The sequence below is a fragment of the Ailuropoda melanoleuca genome, chromosome 17 (genome assembly GCF_002007445.2).
Source record: "Ailuropoda melanoleuca isolate Jingjing chromosome 17, ASM200744v2, whole genome shotgun sequence".
NCBI lineage: Eukaryota > Metazoa > Chordata > Mammalia > Carnivora > Ursidae > Ailuropoda > Ailuropoda melanoleuca.
The window spans coordinates 2,952,255-2,966,326 of NC_048234.1; the positions used below are offsets into that span (position 1 = coordinate 2,952,255).

General features: G+C 55.2%; 1 protein-coding gene across 5 annotated transcripts in view; it reads left to right on the forward strand.

Moving 5' to 3' along the window:
- The window catches only part of ARHGEF15 (Rho guanine nucleotide exchange factor 15), a 22,516-nt gene extending 17,146 nt beyond the window's left edge, over positions 1-5,370 (forward strand). For 3 of the 5 annotated variants that reach the window (XM_034647024.1, XM_034647025.1, XM_034647026.1), the window contains 7 exons: positions 1,641-1,715; positions 1,819-1,911; positions 1,994-2,154; positions 2,250-2,402; positions 2,551-2,633; positions 2,749-2,853; positions 3,738-5,370. In XM_034647024.1, the coding sequence (XP_034502915.1) occupies positions 1,641-1,715; positions 1,819-1,911; positions 1,994-2,154; positions 2,250-2,402; positions 2,551-2,633; positions 2,749-2,853; positions 3,738-3,889 (822 nt within the window). In that variant the 3' untranslated portion in view covers positions 3,890-5,370. The remainder of the gene's footprint in view (positions 1-1,640; positions 1,716-1,818; positions 1,912-1,993; positions 2,155-2,249; positions 2,403-2,550; positions 2,634-2,748; positions 2,854-3,737) is intronic. The other 2 variants (XM_034647028.1, XM_034647027.1) reach the window with 2 other exon arrangements.
- Positions 5,371-14,072: the final 8,702 nt, after the last annotated feature.

Sequence of the window (14,072 nt, forward strand, 5' to 3'; positions counted from 1 at the left end):
GGGTGGACTGCTTCCGCAGGGACACGAACGTGCGCTTCTCCGCGGAGCTGCGACGCCTTCAGAGCCTCCCGAAGTGTGAGCGTCTGCCGCTGCCGTCCTTCCTGCTGCTGCCTTTCCAGCGCATCACCCGGCTCCGCATGCTGCTGCAGGTGCCTGTGCGGGGGTAGGGCGGTAGGGGGGTGTGGGGGGGAGAAGTGGGAGGCTCTGCCCCCGCCCCCCGTTGGGGAACTCTCCCCTCCTCCCGGGCTGCCTGCCCGGTGGCGTCTCAATCCCGGACCCCCCAAGCCCACCCGGAGCTAAGCAGGTGTCTCAGGGAGCAGTCTGGGTGCAGGGAAAGCGCCCCCAGCTAGAGACACGAGTTCTAGACTCAGCTCTGTCACGACCTGGCTGAGTGACCTTGGGCAGGTCCCCTCCACTCTCTGCGTCTCAGGGGGGATGTGGGGAGTGGTCTTTGGGCTTTCTCACTGCATGCTGTCCCTGTGGGGGTGATGTCACTCCCAAAGAGGCAAAAATTAGTTCTTTGGGGGTGCAAAAATCTTCGCTATGCCTGTGTTTGTGGTACTCCAGGGGGCCCATAAATAGACACGCAGCATATCCCTATCCATGGAATTAAACTGTCATGGTGGGTGGGGCACTTAGGGAAAATGTGTCTAAAAAGGCTCCTCGGTGAAGTGATACACGGAGTGGGGAGTGGGGGTGGGATCAGGCTGAGAAAGACTCTTCTGTGGCCAGGTAGAAACTTCTTCGGAAACCGGGTGACCCAGTGCGGGTGACTGGGTGTGAGGAGTCCCCATCTAGGTTATCAGCATTTTCATATACTAGTCAGCTTTATGTATCCCCAGTGTAGACAGCTTAATAATCCTAACACGAATCCTAGCAGCTAAAGGGCTACTGAGTGCCCCCGTCCTCGGAGTGGTTCTGAGAGCTCTGGACCTGTTTAACCTTACCAACAACTGTGGGTAGGAACTATTATTGACCGCACTTTATAGACGGGGAAACCGAGGCTTGGAGAGGGTACGTAACTCACCCCAGGTCTTGCGGGTAATAATTGAGAGAGGCAAAGTGTGAACCCGGGCACTCTTTTTTTTTTTTTTTAAGATTATTTATTTATTTATTTGACAGAGAGAGCCCAAGTAGGCAGAGGGAGAGGGAGAAGCAGGCTCCCCGCTGGGCAGGGAAACCAACACAGGGCTCAATCCCAGGACCCTGGGATCATGACTTGAGCCGAAGGTGGACGCTTAAGCGACCGAGCCACCCAGACTCCTGAATCTGGGCACTCTTAAGCCTTCTGCTATATTGTTGGCGCTAAGGGTCGTGGTTGATAACGATTAAAACAGGAGCAACCCTCTTTTTTTGCATTTACCATGTACCAAGGACTCTGCCGGGTGCTTTATGTCTATTTATCTCATAGAATCCTCACAACAGTGCTAGTGGGATACTAGGTGGGTATTATCCCCATTTGACAGATGGGGGAAACTGAGGCTCAGGGAAGTAACCTGAGGCGCTCAGGGTTGTGCAGACAGTGAGTGGTGAGGTCTCTCTGTCTCGCTGAAGTTGGTCCCCCAGCCCTGTGAACCCAGGCTAAGCATTTTGTCAAGCCAGGTGGGATCCTCTTAACTGAAGCCCGTCCTCGTCCCCAGAATATCCTGCGCCAGACGGAGGACGGCTCCAGCCGCCAGGAGAACGCGCAGAAAGCCCTGGGCGCTGTCAGTAAGGTGGGCGGGAGGGATGCTGTGGTGTGGGGGTGCCTGGGCGGTAGGGAGAAGCGGCAGGGGGGCAAGGGAGTGGGGGTGGGTGACGCGGCTCCCCTCGCCCCAGATCATCGAGCGCTGCAGCGCGGAGGTGGGGCGCATGAAGCAGACCGAGGAGCTGATCCGGCTCACCCAGAGGCTGCGATTTCACAAAGTCAAGGTCGGTCCCTGCCCCGCCCCCACCTCCCCTGTCCAGCCCCCTGCGCCGCAACAAGCCAGAACTTCCCCCTATTCCCTCACAGGCCCTGCCCCTGGTATCCTGGTCCAGGCGCCTGGAGTTGCAGGGGGAGCTGACCGAGTTAGGGTGCCGGAGGGGGGGTGTGCTCTTCACCTCGCGCCCCCGCTTCACCCCCCTCTGCCTGCTGCTGTTCAGCGACTTGCTCCTCATCACTCAGCCCAAGAGGTGGGTCCAGGGGTGGGGGCGCCCAGGCTGGGGTAGGGAGGAGGGGTCCAGCCGGACCCCTGTTCTCCCTCTGAACTGCCTCTCCCCCGGGGCAGCGGGCAGCGGCTGCAAGTTCTGGACTATGCCCATCGCTCCCTGGTCCAGGCCCAGCAGGTTCCGGACCCATCCGGACCCCCTACGTTCCGCCTCTCCCTTCTCAGCAACCACCAGGGCCGTCCCACCCACCGGCTCCTGCAGGCTTCTTCCCTGTGAGTTGTGCCTCTTCAGAAAACACCCCTGGGACCCTCGCTCGGCTTCTCGGAGCCCCCCCCCCCAATCTCCCTCCGCTGCAGCCCTTGTGTGTCCCTCAGAAGGACCTCCTGGTCCAAACGTGAGCCTTCCCTCTGTCCCCACCAGATCAGACATGCAGCGCTGGCTGGGAGCTTTCCCGACCCCGGGCCCCCTTCCCTGCTCCCCGGATACTGTCTATGAGGACTGTGGTGAGTGAGTGTCCCCCAGAGGGGAGGAGGGAAGGAAACGTGAGGCTTCAGGGGAAGATGAGGGAGAAGCTACAAAGAGTCTTGATCCCATTGTATGTCACTCACCCCCACCCAGACTGTTCCCAGGAACTGTGTTCAGAGCCTTCTGCACCGGCCAGGACGGAGGGACGGAGTCTGGAGTCCAGGGCTCCCCCTAAGCACCCACACAAGAGCCCCGAAGGTGAGAGATTCTTGTATTTATTCATCCAGTGAATTTTTATTAAGGCCCCCGAGGTGCTGCTCGCTGTCCTTGGCCTTGTGAACTGAACACACAGAGATTCCTGCCCTGCTGGAGTCACGTTCCAGGGGACGAGACACAATAAAGAATGAACAAGATATAAAAGTAAATAATACAGGGGTGCCTGGCTGGAGCATCTGAATCTTGATCTCAGGGTCATGAGTTTGAGCCCCACTTTGGGTGTAGAGATTACTTAAAAAAAAAAAGAAAGAAAGTTAACACTATGGCGTGTCTGAGGGTTATAAGTGCTGTGGGAAAACACAAGTGGAACAGAGCGAAGGAGGTCAGGAGTCCCAGGGTTGGGTAGGGTTACAATTGAAAATCGGGAGGTGGACGTGCCCCTCAAGGAGGAGGCTCCGTGTAAGCAGTGACTTGACAGAGGTGAAGAACTTAGGAACATAGTGTCTGGAGGAAGAGTGTCGTGGAAACTGAGACGGTAGTCAGTGCAAAGGCCCTGTGGCCAGCGTGTTTGAGGAACAGTAAGGAGGCCAGTGTGGTGGAGGGAGTAATAAAAGGGGAGAGGGACAGATGAGGTCACAGAGATAATGGGGACCAGACCATGGGGGTCCTCCTAGATTCCCGTAAGAACACCAGCTCTCCTTCTGAGTAAGATGAGCTGCCTATTGCAGGGCTGGACAGGAGGGACCCCATCCTCTGTTGCTGCTGCAGCCTCCACCCCTAATGTCGTTTCTCCTGACGCTCCATGATTCTCCATGAATCCCCACACTCACTGGGGCCCTCGGGCATTACACCCCATGGGACCTCCTTTCCTCCCTGACCTCTCGCCTGCCTTGGTTCCACTTAGGCCCCTGTCTCTCTTTCCCCAGGCTGGCTGAAGGGGTTTCCTGGGGCCTTCCCTGCCCAGTTGGTGTGTGAAGTCACAGGGGAACACGAAAGGAGGAAGCATCTTCGCCAGCACCAGAGGCTCCTCGAGGCTGTTGGGCCCTCGGCAGGCTCCCCCAGTGCCCCCGCACCCTAATGCAGGCCGGGCATTGGCGGTGCACAGGCTGGGACAGCCGGCAGCGCGGCTTGGGGAGGACAAAGCTCATCCATCCACTGGATTCACTGTCAGTGGAAACGCTACCTCTATTGGCAACCAATAGGGACCGAGCTTCCGGAGAAGGCAGCCAATGAAAATGAAGCCGTCGAAGCCCACCCGTGAAGCCGAAAGAGGGTGGCTTGAGTGGGTGGCCAATGGAGACAGAGGCCTGGTGCAGAGCAGCCAATGGGTGCTGAGCTGGCTGAGCCACTGGCCAATGAGTGTCCCTGCTCCGCTCACAGCCAAGGAAGACTGATAAGTTAGGTCAATAAAGGTTTTAAAAGGGCTGCACTGGAGATCAAGTCCCAGGAGCCAAGAGCAGTGAGCAGGGACATCCAGCCACAGGAGATGGTGGTCTGGGCCCCGGAGACTGGTGGTGCCCCCGCTTGGTTCTGTAGCAATGACGGTCCTGCCCTTTGAGTGTGGGAAGCGCTTGATTCCATTCCTGGGGTGCCTCCTGTGCCCTCTCAAGCCCCTTCCTCTCTTCTAGAGGAATCCAGAGTGTGTGTCCCTATGTCTCTGTATGTATCAGGGAAGGTGGTCCTGCTGAAAGTGGTATGTGTGGTCCTGCCCCCCCCCCCAGGTGACTGAGCGCTCCCTTTCTTCCCTCACCCCCTGCTTTTCCGGTTATTCTCTCCAAGAAGACAGGAGGGCTGAGCTCCAGCGGAGATGATGTGCTGGGTGTGGCTCGGGAGCCAGAGGCCAGAGGTGGGGGGGCGATGAGAAGCCTGAGTTCTGGGCCAGGGGCCCACGGCAGCTGGAGGGCGATGCTGGGGATCAGCCAGACAGCCTACCAGAGGAGACCGAGGGACTGAAGGTGGCCAGTAGCCGCGGCCTGAAGCCCCCTGAAACTTCCTTGCCCCAACCTTGGCCTCCAACCTGAACTGTAACCATTTATCCAGCCTGGGCTTGGCTTCCCACCGGCTCTCCGCCCCAGGTTTGGGGGCAGAAACAGGAGCTGTGGATCCCGGGCCGGCTGGGGAGCCTCTCCGGCTTTCCTGCCTTCATCTTGGAATTCTCACAGAAACACTGGGCCAACCGGGCCAACCGGTGTGGAGGGAACAAAGAACCAGTGTGGCAGCCCAGCCCCCTGCCCCCAGGGCATCACCTTCCATCCAGAGGAGAAAGTACCCTGTGGGGTGTCAGTAGGAGGCGAGGGGTGGGGCCAGAGCAGAGCAGACAGTTGCTGGCGACAGGGGCCTAGGCCTGGCACCAGGCCTTCCCTGAGCTGGGCCCAGCACGCTGGCCTTCAGCTCATGTACGGCTGCTGGCCCAGGACAGCAGCTGCACGCCAGCGACAGGACATGCAAGGACTCTGGGAGGCTGGGAGGGAGAAAGGGACTGGCCTTTGGCCATCCAGGACTTTGCACAGTGCCTGGCATATGAGAAACCCTCAATAAATGTTGGCGGACCTGTACTGAGGGGCGTGTGTGCTTAAAGGAGCAGTGGTTTCCAAATGTGGCTTTGTAAGGCGGTGGGGCTGCTTGGAAAGAGGTTCTTTGAGAGTGAGGGTCAGTTGGGCTGGCACTGGGGCTTGGAGACCAGGAGCATGGGCCAAGGGTGTTGGCCCCCTCCTAGTTGCTGAGGGATCTAAGGCAGTGGTGGTACTGGTGGTGGTCGTGGGTCTGCAGAGGCCGGGGTAGGAGGACAGGGCAGGGCCAGGTATGGCTGGGGCTCCCGCTGGGGACGAAGCTCCAAGGAAGGACAGGAGGGACACTCAGTCAGCAGTAAATGTCCTTCATTGTCCAGCCAAGCATCTCTGTTCAATGCAATTCAATTCTACACCTGTTTATTGAGTGCCTTCTAGGCACCAGGCACTGTTCTAGGATGTGGGGATGCAGAGATGAAAAAGACAAAGGTCTTGCCCTCCCAGAGTTCCCACATTCTGGGAATGATGAGAAGAGAGCAGCCCTGGGGCTATCTGGGCAAAGAGCCTTCTAGGGGTGGCCACGGTGGGGGGGGGGGACCTGAAGTCCTGGAAGAGGAGGTAGTGGCCATGGGAGGGAGCTGGTGCACATGCTCCTTCAAGTTTCCTGGTGGGGGGAGCCCCTCCCACCCCCCCAACTATGCTCCCCTCTTCCTCTGAGATACTGAGAGAGACAGACATGCGGAGGCAGACCCAAAGCTACACAGGTGCCTCCTAGACGTTCCCTGCCTGCTCCTCACCTCCTCCCCCATTCCCGCCCCTAAGGACGCCTCCATTCTCCAGTTCCCAAGTTCTGATACCGGGGTAATGGGGAGATGGCGAGCAGACAAGAGTTCCGGGGACATAAAGACACATAAAATGCACCCACAGGTCCCCAAAGGGACAGAAAAGGCAGGGCGGGAAGGGCACTGTTGTGTTTCTGTTACCTTAGAGGCCTCTTTCTGTTTGGGGGTGACAGGGTGGGTCTGTGAGTCCTGGAGGGGTCTGCCCTCCGCAGGCCTGCGGGAGCGGGCAGGGGGCAAGCATCATCGCTGTAGGGGAAAGGGGTGGAGGCAGGAATGAGGACCACCGTGCAGGTGCACGCGGAGAGAGTGGATGGGGGAAGGAGCGGCGCCGGGGTAAGAAGACAGAGGAGGCGGAAGAGCGGGGAGGCGCTAGAGGTGGTGCCCGTGGCGGGGTGGGTCACGTGTCTCACCCCGCATTCTCGCCCTCCCTCTCTCACACACCAGCGGCTGTCCGTCCGCCAGCCTCTGCATCTTTGTGCAGCTACTCCACCTTCCTGCCCGTCCTTGGAGGTGTGGGAGGAGGGTCCAGGGGAGAAGACGCCTCTCAGGGCTGCCCTGTCTGCCCTTCCAGGCATGGCGGTGGGGGTAGCAGGTACAAGTGTCCCATTACTCCATTCCTTCATGTTCTGTCATGCTTGGGGGCATGGAAGAAACAAATACTGTCACAGGCGTAGGAAAGACGCAGGTGGGGACAGGGTGGGGAAGCTGGGCGCCTGCTGGGAGTCTCTCTCCGGGAGTCTGGAAGCCCTGTCTCCACCCGCTGCCCTGCCCCTCGTATTTGTGGCCTCCATGTTTGGGGGTGGACGATCACGGAGATAGGACAGGCCACTGAGGGTCCTCGCGCTGGCCCTTCTTTGGCCTCTGGGTCAACACCGTCGTGGGGGGTGCGGGGCGGGGTTTGTAATGACCACAAGCAACAGGTGTTTGAGAGGAGCTGTCCCCACTTCTCCTCGCACCTGCACCTGCTCGCTAGCTGTCCCCCCTCTCCTAGCCCCGCTGAGCCCTCCCACCTCCCTGAGATCCTTTCCAGAGCCCTTCGGCCTGGCTCTCTGTTCATCTCCCTTCCCTCCTTCCTCGCAGGGCTCGCCCCTCTCTTCAGGTACAGGGGTATGCGATGGTGATGGTTCCTGCTATCAGGGTTGGCCAGTTCACCAGGCAGTCACCCCATCCGGTGCAGGAGGACGTGGTCTCCGACCGCTCCTCCGCCTGCCCGGCGAACCCCTCGACCTCGCTCCCCAGCACGCCCAATCCAAACTGCAGACTCCCCACCCAGCGGCCCCAGAGCGCCTCTGGCCAAGCCTGGGGAGCACAGAGGGGCGGAACTCCCCCATCGACTGCACCCCGAAGGCACGCACCCTCGGGGCGTGGCCGGGCCCCTCTGGGCTAGGAGCTCGGGGATTGGCCCCGCCCCCGCCCCTGGCCCCGCCCCTCCGCGCCTGGCCCCGCCCCTCCGCGCCTGGCTCCCTCCCGCTCTCCGTGCGGACCCACACCTGCGGCGCTAGGAGAGCTTCCCGCCTCGAGTCCCTGTCGCGTCCAGCGGCCGGGCTCCGGCTACGGGTTCGCGGAGCCCGCCTCCCGCGCGAGGCAGGGTCTGGGGGGTGGCCCGCCCCCGCCCCCGCCGAGGAGCCCGTGGGGTTGAGGCGCAGGCTGCGGGCGCCTGCGAGGCACCTGCTCCCCGGGCTCCCCGCCCCGCTCGCGCCCCTGCCCTGTCTCCATCTCCCGCGTGGTTCTGGGCCCTGGTGGAAGCTCGACATGTCAGCTCCTCCTTCATCACGATCGAGCCCTTGGGCATGGCTCTCTGCCCCACTCTTCCTTCTGTGAAGAGCTGACATAAATCTTGATGGGAATTATACCACCGGACTTCCGGAGAACACAGAAGTCATTTTTTTGCTATTTGTAAAATATCATTTTTTCTCTCATTTTTAAAGCGTTATTATATATATACATATGTATGTATAATAAAGCTATATTATATACATAAATATAATATATATTATATGTAAACATATATTATATATAAATATAATATATAAAATATAAACTGCAGTTTTCATTTTTATTTATTTAAATTTTAATTCCATTTTAGTTAACATACACTGTTAGATGAGTTTCAGGTGTACAATGTAGTGATTCAACAATTCTATACATTATTAGGGTATATTTTTAAGGTACAATTTACATACAGAGAAATTCACTCTTTTCAGTGTAAAGTTCAGAGATTTTTGACAAACGTATATAGTCATGTAACCACCACCACAATTGAGAAACGAAGGACTTCCATCACCCCCCTAAATTTCCCTGTGCTGCTTTGTGGTGAGCCCCTTCCTCAATTCCAGCCTCTGGGAACCCCTGATCTGTTTTCTGTCCCCTGTAGTTTTGCCTTTTTTATAACGTCATATAAATGGAATCCTACAGTAGGTAGCCTTTCAAGTCCGAAGGCCGACGTTTAACCAACTGAACCACCCAAGAGCCCCTCCTTGTGGTTTTAATCTCTGATTCTCTAATAACTAATGATTCTGAGTATCTTTTCTTTTTTTTTTTTTTAAGATTTTATTTATTTATTTGACAGAGATAGAGACAGCCAGCGAGAGAGGGAACACAAGCAGGGGGAGTGGGAGAGGAAGAAGCAGGCTCATAGCAGAGGAGCCTGATGTGGGGCTCAACCCCATAATGCCAACGGGATCAGGCCTGTGCCACCCAGGCGCCCCTCTGAGTATCTTTTCAAATGTTTATTGGCCATTTGTTTATCTTCTTTGGTGATGTTTCTGTTAAAAACTCTCAGCTTTTGAAAAAACTGGGTGGTTTATTTTCTCATGACCGTGTTTTGAGAATTCTTTATATAATCTGGATATACGCCCTTTATCAGATATGTGATTTGAAAATATTTTCTCCCATTCAGTGGTTTGCCTTTTCGTTCTGGTAACTGTACATTTTTGTTCAAAGAGCAGAAAATCTTAATTTTGCGGTCACTTCTTGCTTTGTTTGATGCAGCAATGTTTTTCTTTCTATTTCTGTTCGGTTGGCATATACAAGGCAATGGAGTTTCCCACAGGGGCAGAAGCAAGCAGGTGGCACACCGTTGTTTCCCCATGTGTCTGAAGTCTGCAGGTCAAGGGACGTCTTGGGGAGGGCGGCCCAGCAACCCAGATTTTCTCAGTATGTGATCAGCAGACAAGGAGCACGGGCACCTGCTGGAAGCTTGTTAGAAGTGTGGCATCTGCATTGTAGTGGGATGCCCGGGTCCTTAGTACACACTAGAGTTTGAGGAATAACCAGCAATGACTTTCACAGACGCAAAAGGGAAGCCATCTTGCAGCTCAAGGACTCTGGACGTTGATATATTCTAGCAATGCCAGGGGCCTGGGAGCTCACTGAATAGGAGATATGCCCTGGTGCGTGTGTCTCTGGGTAAGCCCGCCTGGGGTAGGGCTGTTTCTGGGTGTTGTGCCGGCAGCAAAGCAAGTCCCTGGGGACCGTCGAGGAGTGACAAGTAAGCCTGTGTGAGTCTGAGTCCACATTCTCCGGGTCAGCCCAGCCCATGGTCGCTAAGAGGCTATTGTCCTGTAAGGGACGTCCAGGTGCCCACGCCGTGAGGTGGGACAGTGGGCGCTTTCCTCCCAGCCTTGCACTCCATTCTGGCTTCCACTCTGTCCATGTGCTAGCAAGTTATCATTATTTTTATTTATTTATTCATTTTTAATTAATCCCTATGCCCGGGGCACCTGCGTGGCTTGGCTCAGGTCAGGATCCCGGGGTCCTGGGATGAGCCCCGTGTGGGACTCCCTGCTCAGCGGGGAGCCTGCTTCTCCCTCTGCTCTGCTTCTGACTCTCTCTCATGAATAAATGAATAAAATCTTTAAAAAAAAAAAGTAATCTCTACACCCAATGTGGGGCTCGAACACATGACCCTGAGATCAAGACTTGAGAGTTCCACCAACTGAGCCAGTCAGGTGCCCCTGCATTATCATTACTTTTTGACTGCTTGGCTTTTCTTTGGGGGAGCTGTCCCTCTCCAAGTCCGTGTGGCTCTGGTGGGCTCCCGGTCAGGGTATCTCCCTTCCCACCTCAAGGTGGACAGGAGACCCCGTTGAGGCCAGGTAGACTCTGAGATTCGGAATCCCGATCAGGAATAGACAAGGATGGAGGGGGTTAGTGGGCTACGCTGTGGGGAAGCAGTGAGCAGAGAAGCCAGCTCTTGCTGGGGGTTCCCCCAGGCTCCCCCTGGCTCCTGTTAGCCTGGACGGGACATTCGGCTTCCTGTCTGAGTCTGCTTTCACTCACTATGGCCCCAAGACGTTCCTTTTTGCCCAACTTAGTCAGTCTGGGTCAGTGCTTGCAACCAGAGAACTCCCACTGATAACACAGTCACATCCTTGGCTGGGACCGCTGCTGACCTTGGCACCCTTGCGCCTCTAACCTTGTGGTTAAAAGGCAGCCCCCCCGAATAGACGTTGGGGCGGTTGTCTTGGGGAGAGTTGCACCTTTACGAGATATGGAACAAAGCGCCTCTTCCTCCCAGTCAATGGAGCCCCCTTGGAGGGGCAGAGGGCAGCCCGGACCTCAGTTCTCGCTCACCAACCCCCTCCCCAAGCTGTGTGCTCTTGTGCAGTGCACATGCCGCTCAGCCTTCTGTGGAGACCCTGTTGTCAGGTCCCCCCCTTCCCTTCCGCTCTCTCCTCCTCCTTCCACCTGCCAGTTTACCTCTTCTAAGCATTTACTGAGACGGCATCAAGGCTGATAACAGCTATGTTTACTTTTGTAGCCATAGTTAAGTCTTCCGTGTTTTGTCCATCTGTTGATTCTAAAAGTCGAAACTCAATTAACAGTGTTTACCTTATATTTTGTGACTACATAAATAGCTTTCGTTGCAGACCTAGTAAGTACTAAGATTGCATTTCCTTTCTTAGACTATTTTTTTTTAAAGATTTTATTTATTTATTTGACAGAGATAGAGACAGCCAGCGAGAGAGGGAACACAAGCAGGGGGAGTGGGAGAGGAAGAAGCAGGCTCCCAGCGGAGGAGCCTGATGTGGGGCTCGATCCCATAACGCCGGGATCACGCCCTGAGCCGAAGGCAGACGCTTAACCGCTGTGCCACCCAGGCGCCCCTCTTAGACTATTTTTAATTACCTTTTGAAAAACCGTATCTGATACATTCACGGGATCATATGAATTATATGTTAGTTGTGAGTGATTGTTATATAATGAATACCTGTGCACCTAGCCTAACTCAGAAACCAATGACCTGTTACCAATAATACGCATGTGCCAGGGCAATCCTCCCGGTCCCATTCCCCCGCCTCCCCTGGGCAATAAAATAAGCAGTATTCTATATTTTGTGTTTATCATTCCACTGATTTTTATTTCTAGTGTTTAAATTTTAATTTATTTTAAGGAATACCTACACCCAACATGGGGCTCGAACTCACAACCCCAAGATCAAGACTTGCGTGCTTCTCCGACTGAACCAGCCGGGCACCCCATGCTGATTTTTAAAACTTACCGTGACATCATAGTGGGATGTGCGCTTAAACAATGTTTTGTTTAGTTGTGCTAGTTTACGAGCTCTACAAAAACGGTATCATGTTTCTAGCGCAGTCTTCTGGGAGTTACCGTTTTTCGGGAAACCTTGTATTTCCAAGCTTCTCCAGTGTTGTGTTGTGTTACCGTTAGAGCTGCTTGTTAGGATGAGAAACTCGGAAATTCCAGGAAAACGAGAATGGGCCCCAGGAAGGAAACAAAACCTTGATGATCAGGAGGTGCTCAGCCTCCTGACCCGGATGCCCCTGACCGTGGCCTTGGGTCGTAAGGATGGTGCTTGTCCCTGGCAGGGGCGGACCATGGGCGGACTTGGGACTGAGAGGTCCCCACTCTGGCAGCTGAAGGAGAAAGACGCACAGCTTGAGGCGTGAGGGTCCCGTGTCTCACCGTGTGGACCAGGCGAGAAGAGGAGGTCGGTCTGGGGAGGCGGAGAAGAACGCTCGGGGAGCAGCAGGACCAGAGCCAGACTGCGTGTGTCTCCAAGATTCCCGTGTCGGCAGGCTAACCCCAAGGTGATGCTTTTAGGAAGTGGGGCTCTGGGGGGGGTGATGAGGTGATGAGGGGCCTTGGGGGGGCTCTGTCCTCACGAATGGGATCAGTGTCTTATAAAAGAGACCCCACAGAGCTCGCTGGCCCTGCATGAGGGTGACAGCAAGAAGTCAAAGACCTCTAGGGGGTCCTCACGGGCCACATGGGCACCATGAACTCGGACGTTCAGCCTCTGAAAACGTGAGGGCTGCATTTCTGCTGCTCATGGGCTCCCCCGTCTGTGGTGTTGATAGCAGCTGGACAGACTAAGACACTGAGGAAGAGCCCTCACGGGATTGGAATTCCTGACCCCAACTGTTCCTCGGGTCCAGCTGAGCACACGCCCTCAGGATTCACGACGCACGCCCCTTCTGCTTAGGCTAATTTGGGTTTCCTCTGTCATTTGTGGTCACTAATATGCAGGGATGCTGTCCAAAAACCTTTGTGTTTTGGTTCCTTCTCCGTTTCCTAGTGAGAGAGCACAAAATGGTTCAAATCAGAATGTCACAGGGCACCTGGGGGGCTCAAGTCGGTGAAGCGTCTGCCTTTGGCTCAGGTCATGATCTCAGGGTCCTGGGGTCGAGCCCTGCATCAGGCTCCTTGCTCAGCGGGGAGTCTGCTTCTCCCTCTCCTCACAGCTAGTGCTGTCTCTTGCCATCTCTGTCTCTCTCTCTCAAAAAAATAAATAAAATCTTAGAAAAATACCATAATGTAACAATCACCACTCTCACTTTCTGGGGATTTACTATGAAGCAATGAGTACTCACTGTTTCTTTTCTCATTCGATATTCAAACCAAGTCTGAGACAAGTCTCATTGTCCCTGTTACATATCAGTAAACTGAGGCCTAAAGAAGTGAGAGGATGCATGCGGGTTCCCAACCCCATACTCCTCTCTCTGCCTGTTGGACCCCAAAGCCCATGTCCTTTTTTTTTTTTTTTAAGATTTTATTTATTTATTTGACAGAGAGAGACAGCCAGCGAGAGAGGGAACACAAGCAGGGGGACTGGGAGAGGAAGAAGCAGGCTCCCAGCGGAGGAGCCTGATGTGGGGGCTCGATCCCATAACGCTGGGATCACGCCCTGAGCCGAAGGCAGACGCTTAACCGCTGTGCCACCCAGGCGCCCCCCAAAGCCCATGTCCTTAACCACATGATCACTGCCTCCACAAAATAAACCAGCTCCGGAGGGATTCAAACTCACATCCCAAACCTGAAAGGCTTTTTCCTCGGGAAAATTCCCAGGGCCTCTCTTCTCCCAGAAGCCGCTATGATCAGCCTGCCCCAGGTGACTCAGATTTATTTTCCTGTAACTTATAAAAGGGAGGTTAGAAAAAAAAAATCTCAGCTCGTGGGGCACCTCACTGGTTCAGTGGGTGGGACGTGTGACTCTTGGTCTCAGCTTTGTGGGTTCGAGCCCCACGTTGGGTGTGGAGATTACTCAAAAAAATAAATAAATAAAATCCTACAAAGAAGAAAGATCTCAGATTGTGTGACACCCCTCCCCATCCTCTCCTTATCCTATGTCCTTCTCCTTCTGGTGCTGAGGGGAAAAAGAAGGGAAGGAAGTACAGAGAAGAGGGAGGGGAACGGCAACCAGGGCAAGTAGTGAGAAGGTCGGCCACCCCTTCCGAAGACAGTTCCAAAGAACAGCAGAGGGAGGTGTTTCCCTGAGGACAAGCGTCTTCTCCCTCCCGCTCCGTCTGTCAGCATTTGGGGGTAAGGTCAGGGCAGAGGACGTAGGAAGAGAAGGGGACACCTTCAGAAAGCACAGCTCTTAGGAGTGGGGCTGCAACCATGGGCCCCTCCCCCACTTGATGACCCCCACCCCCCACCCCCACAGAAA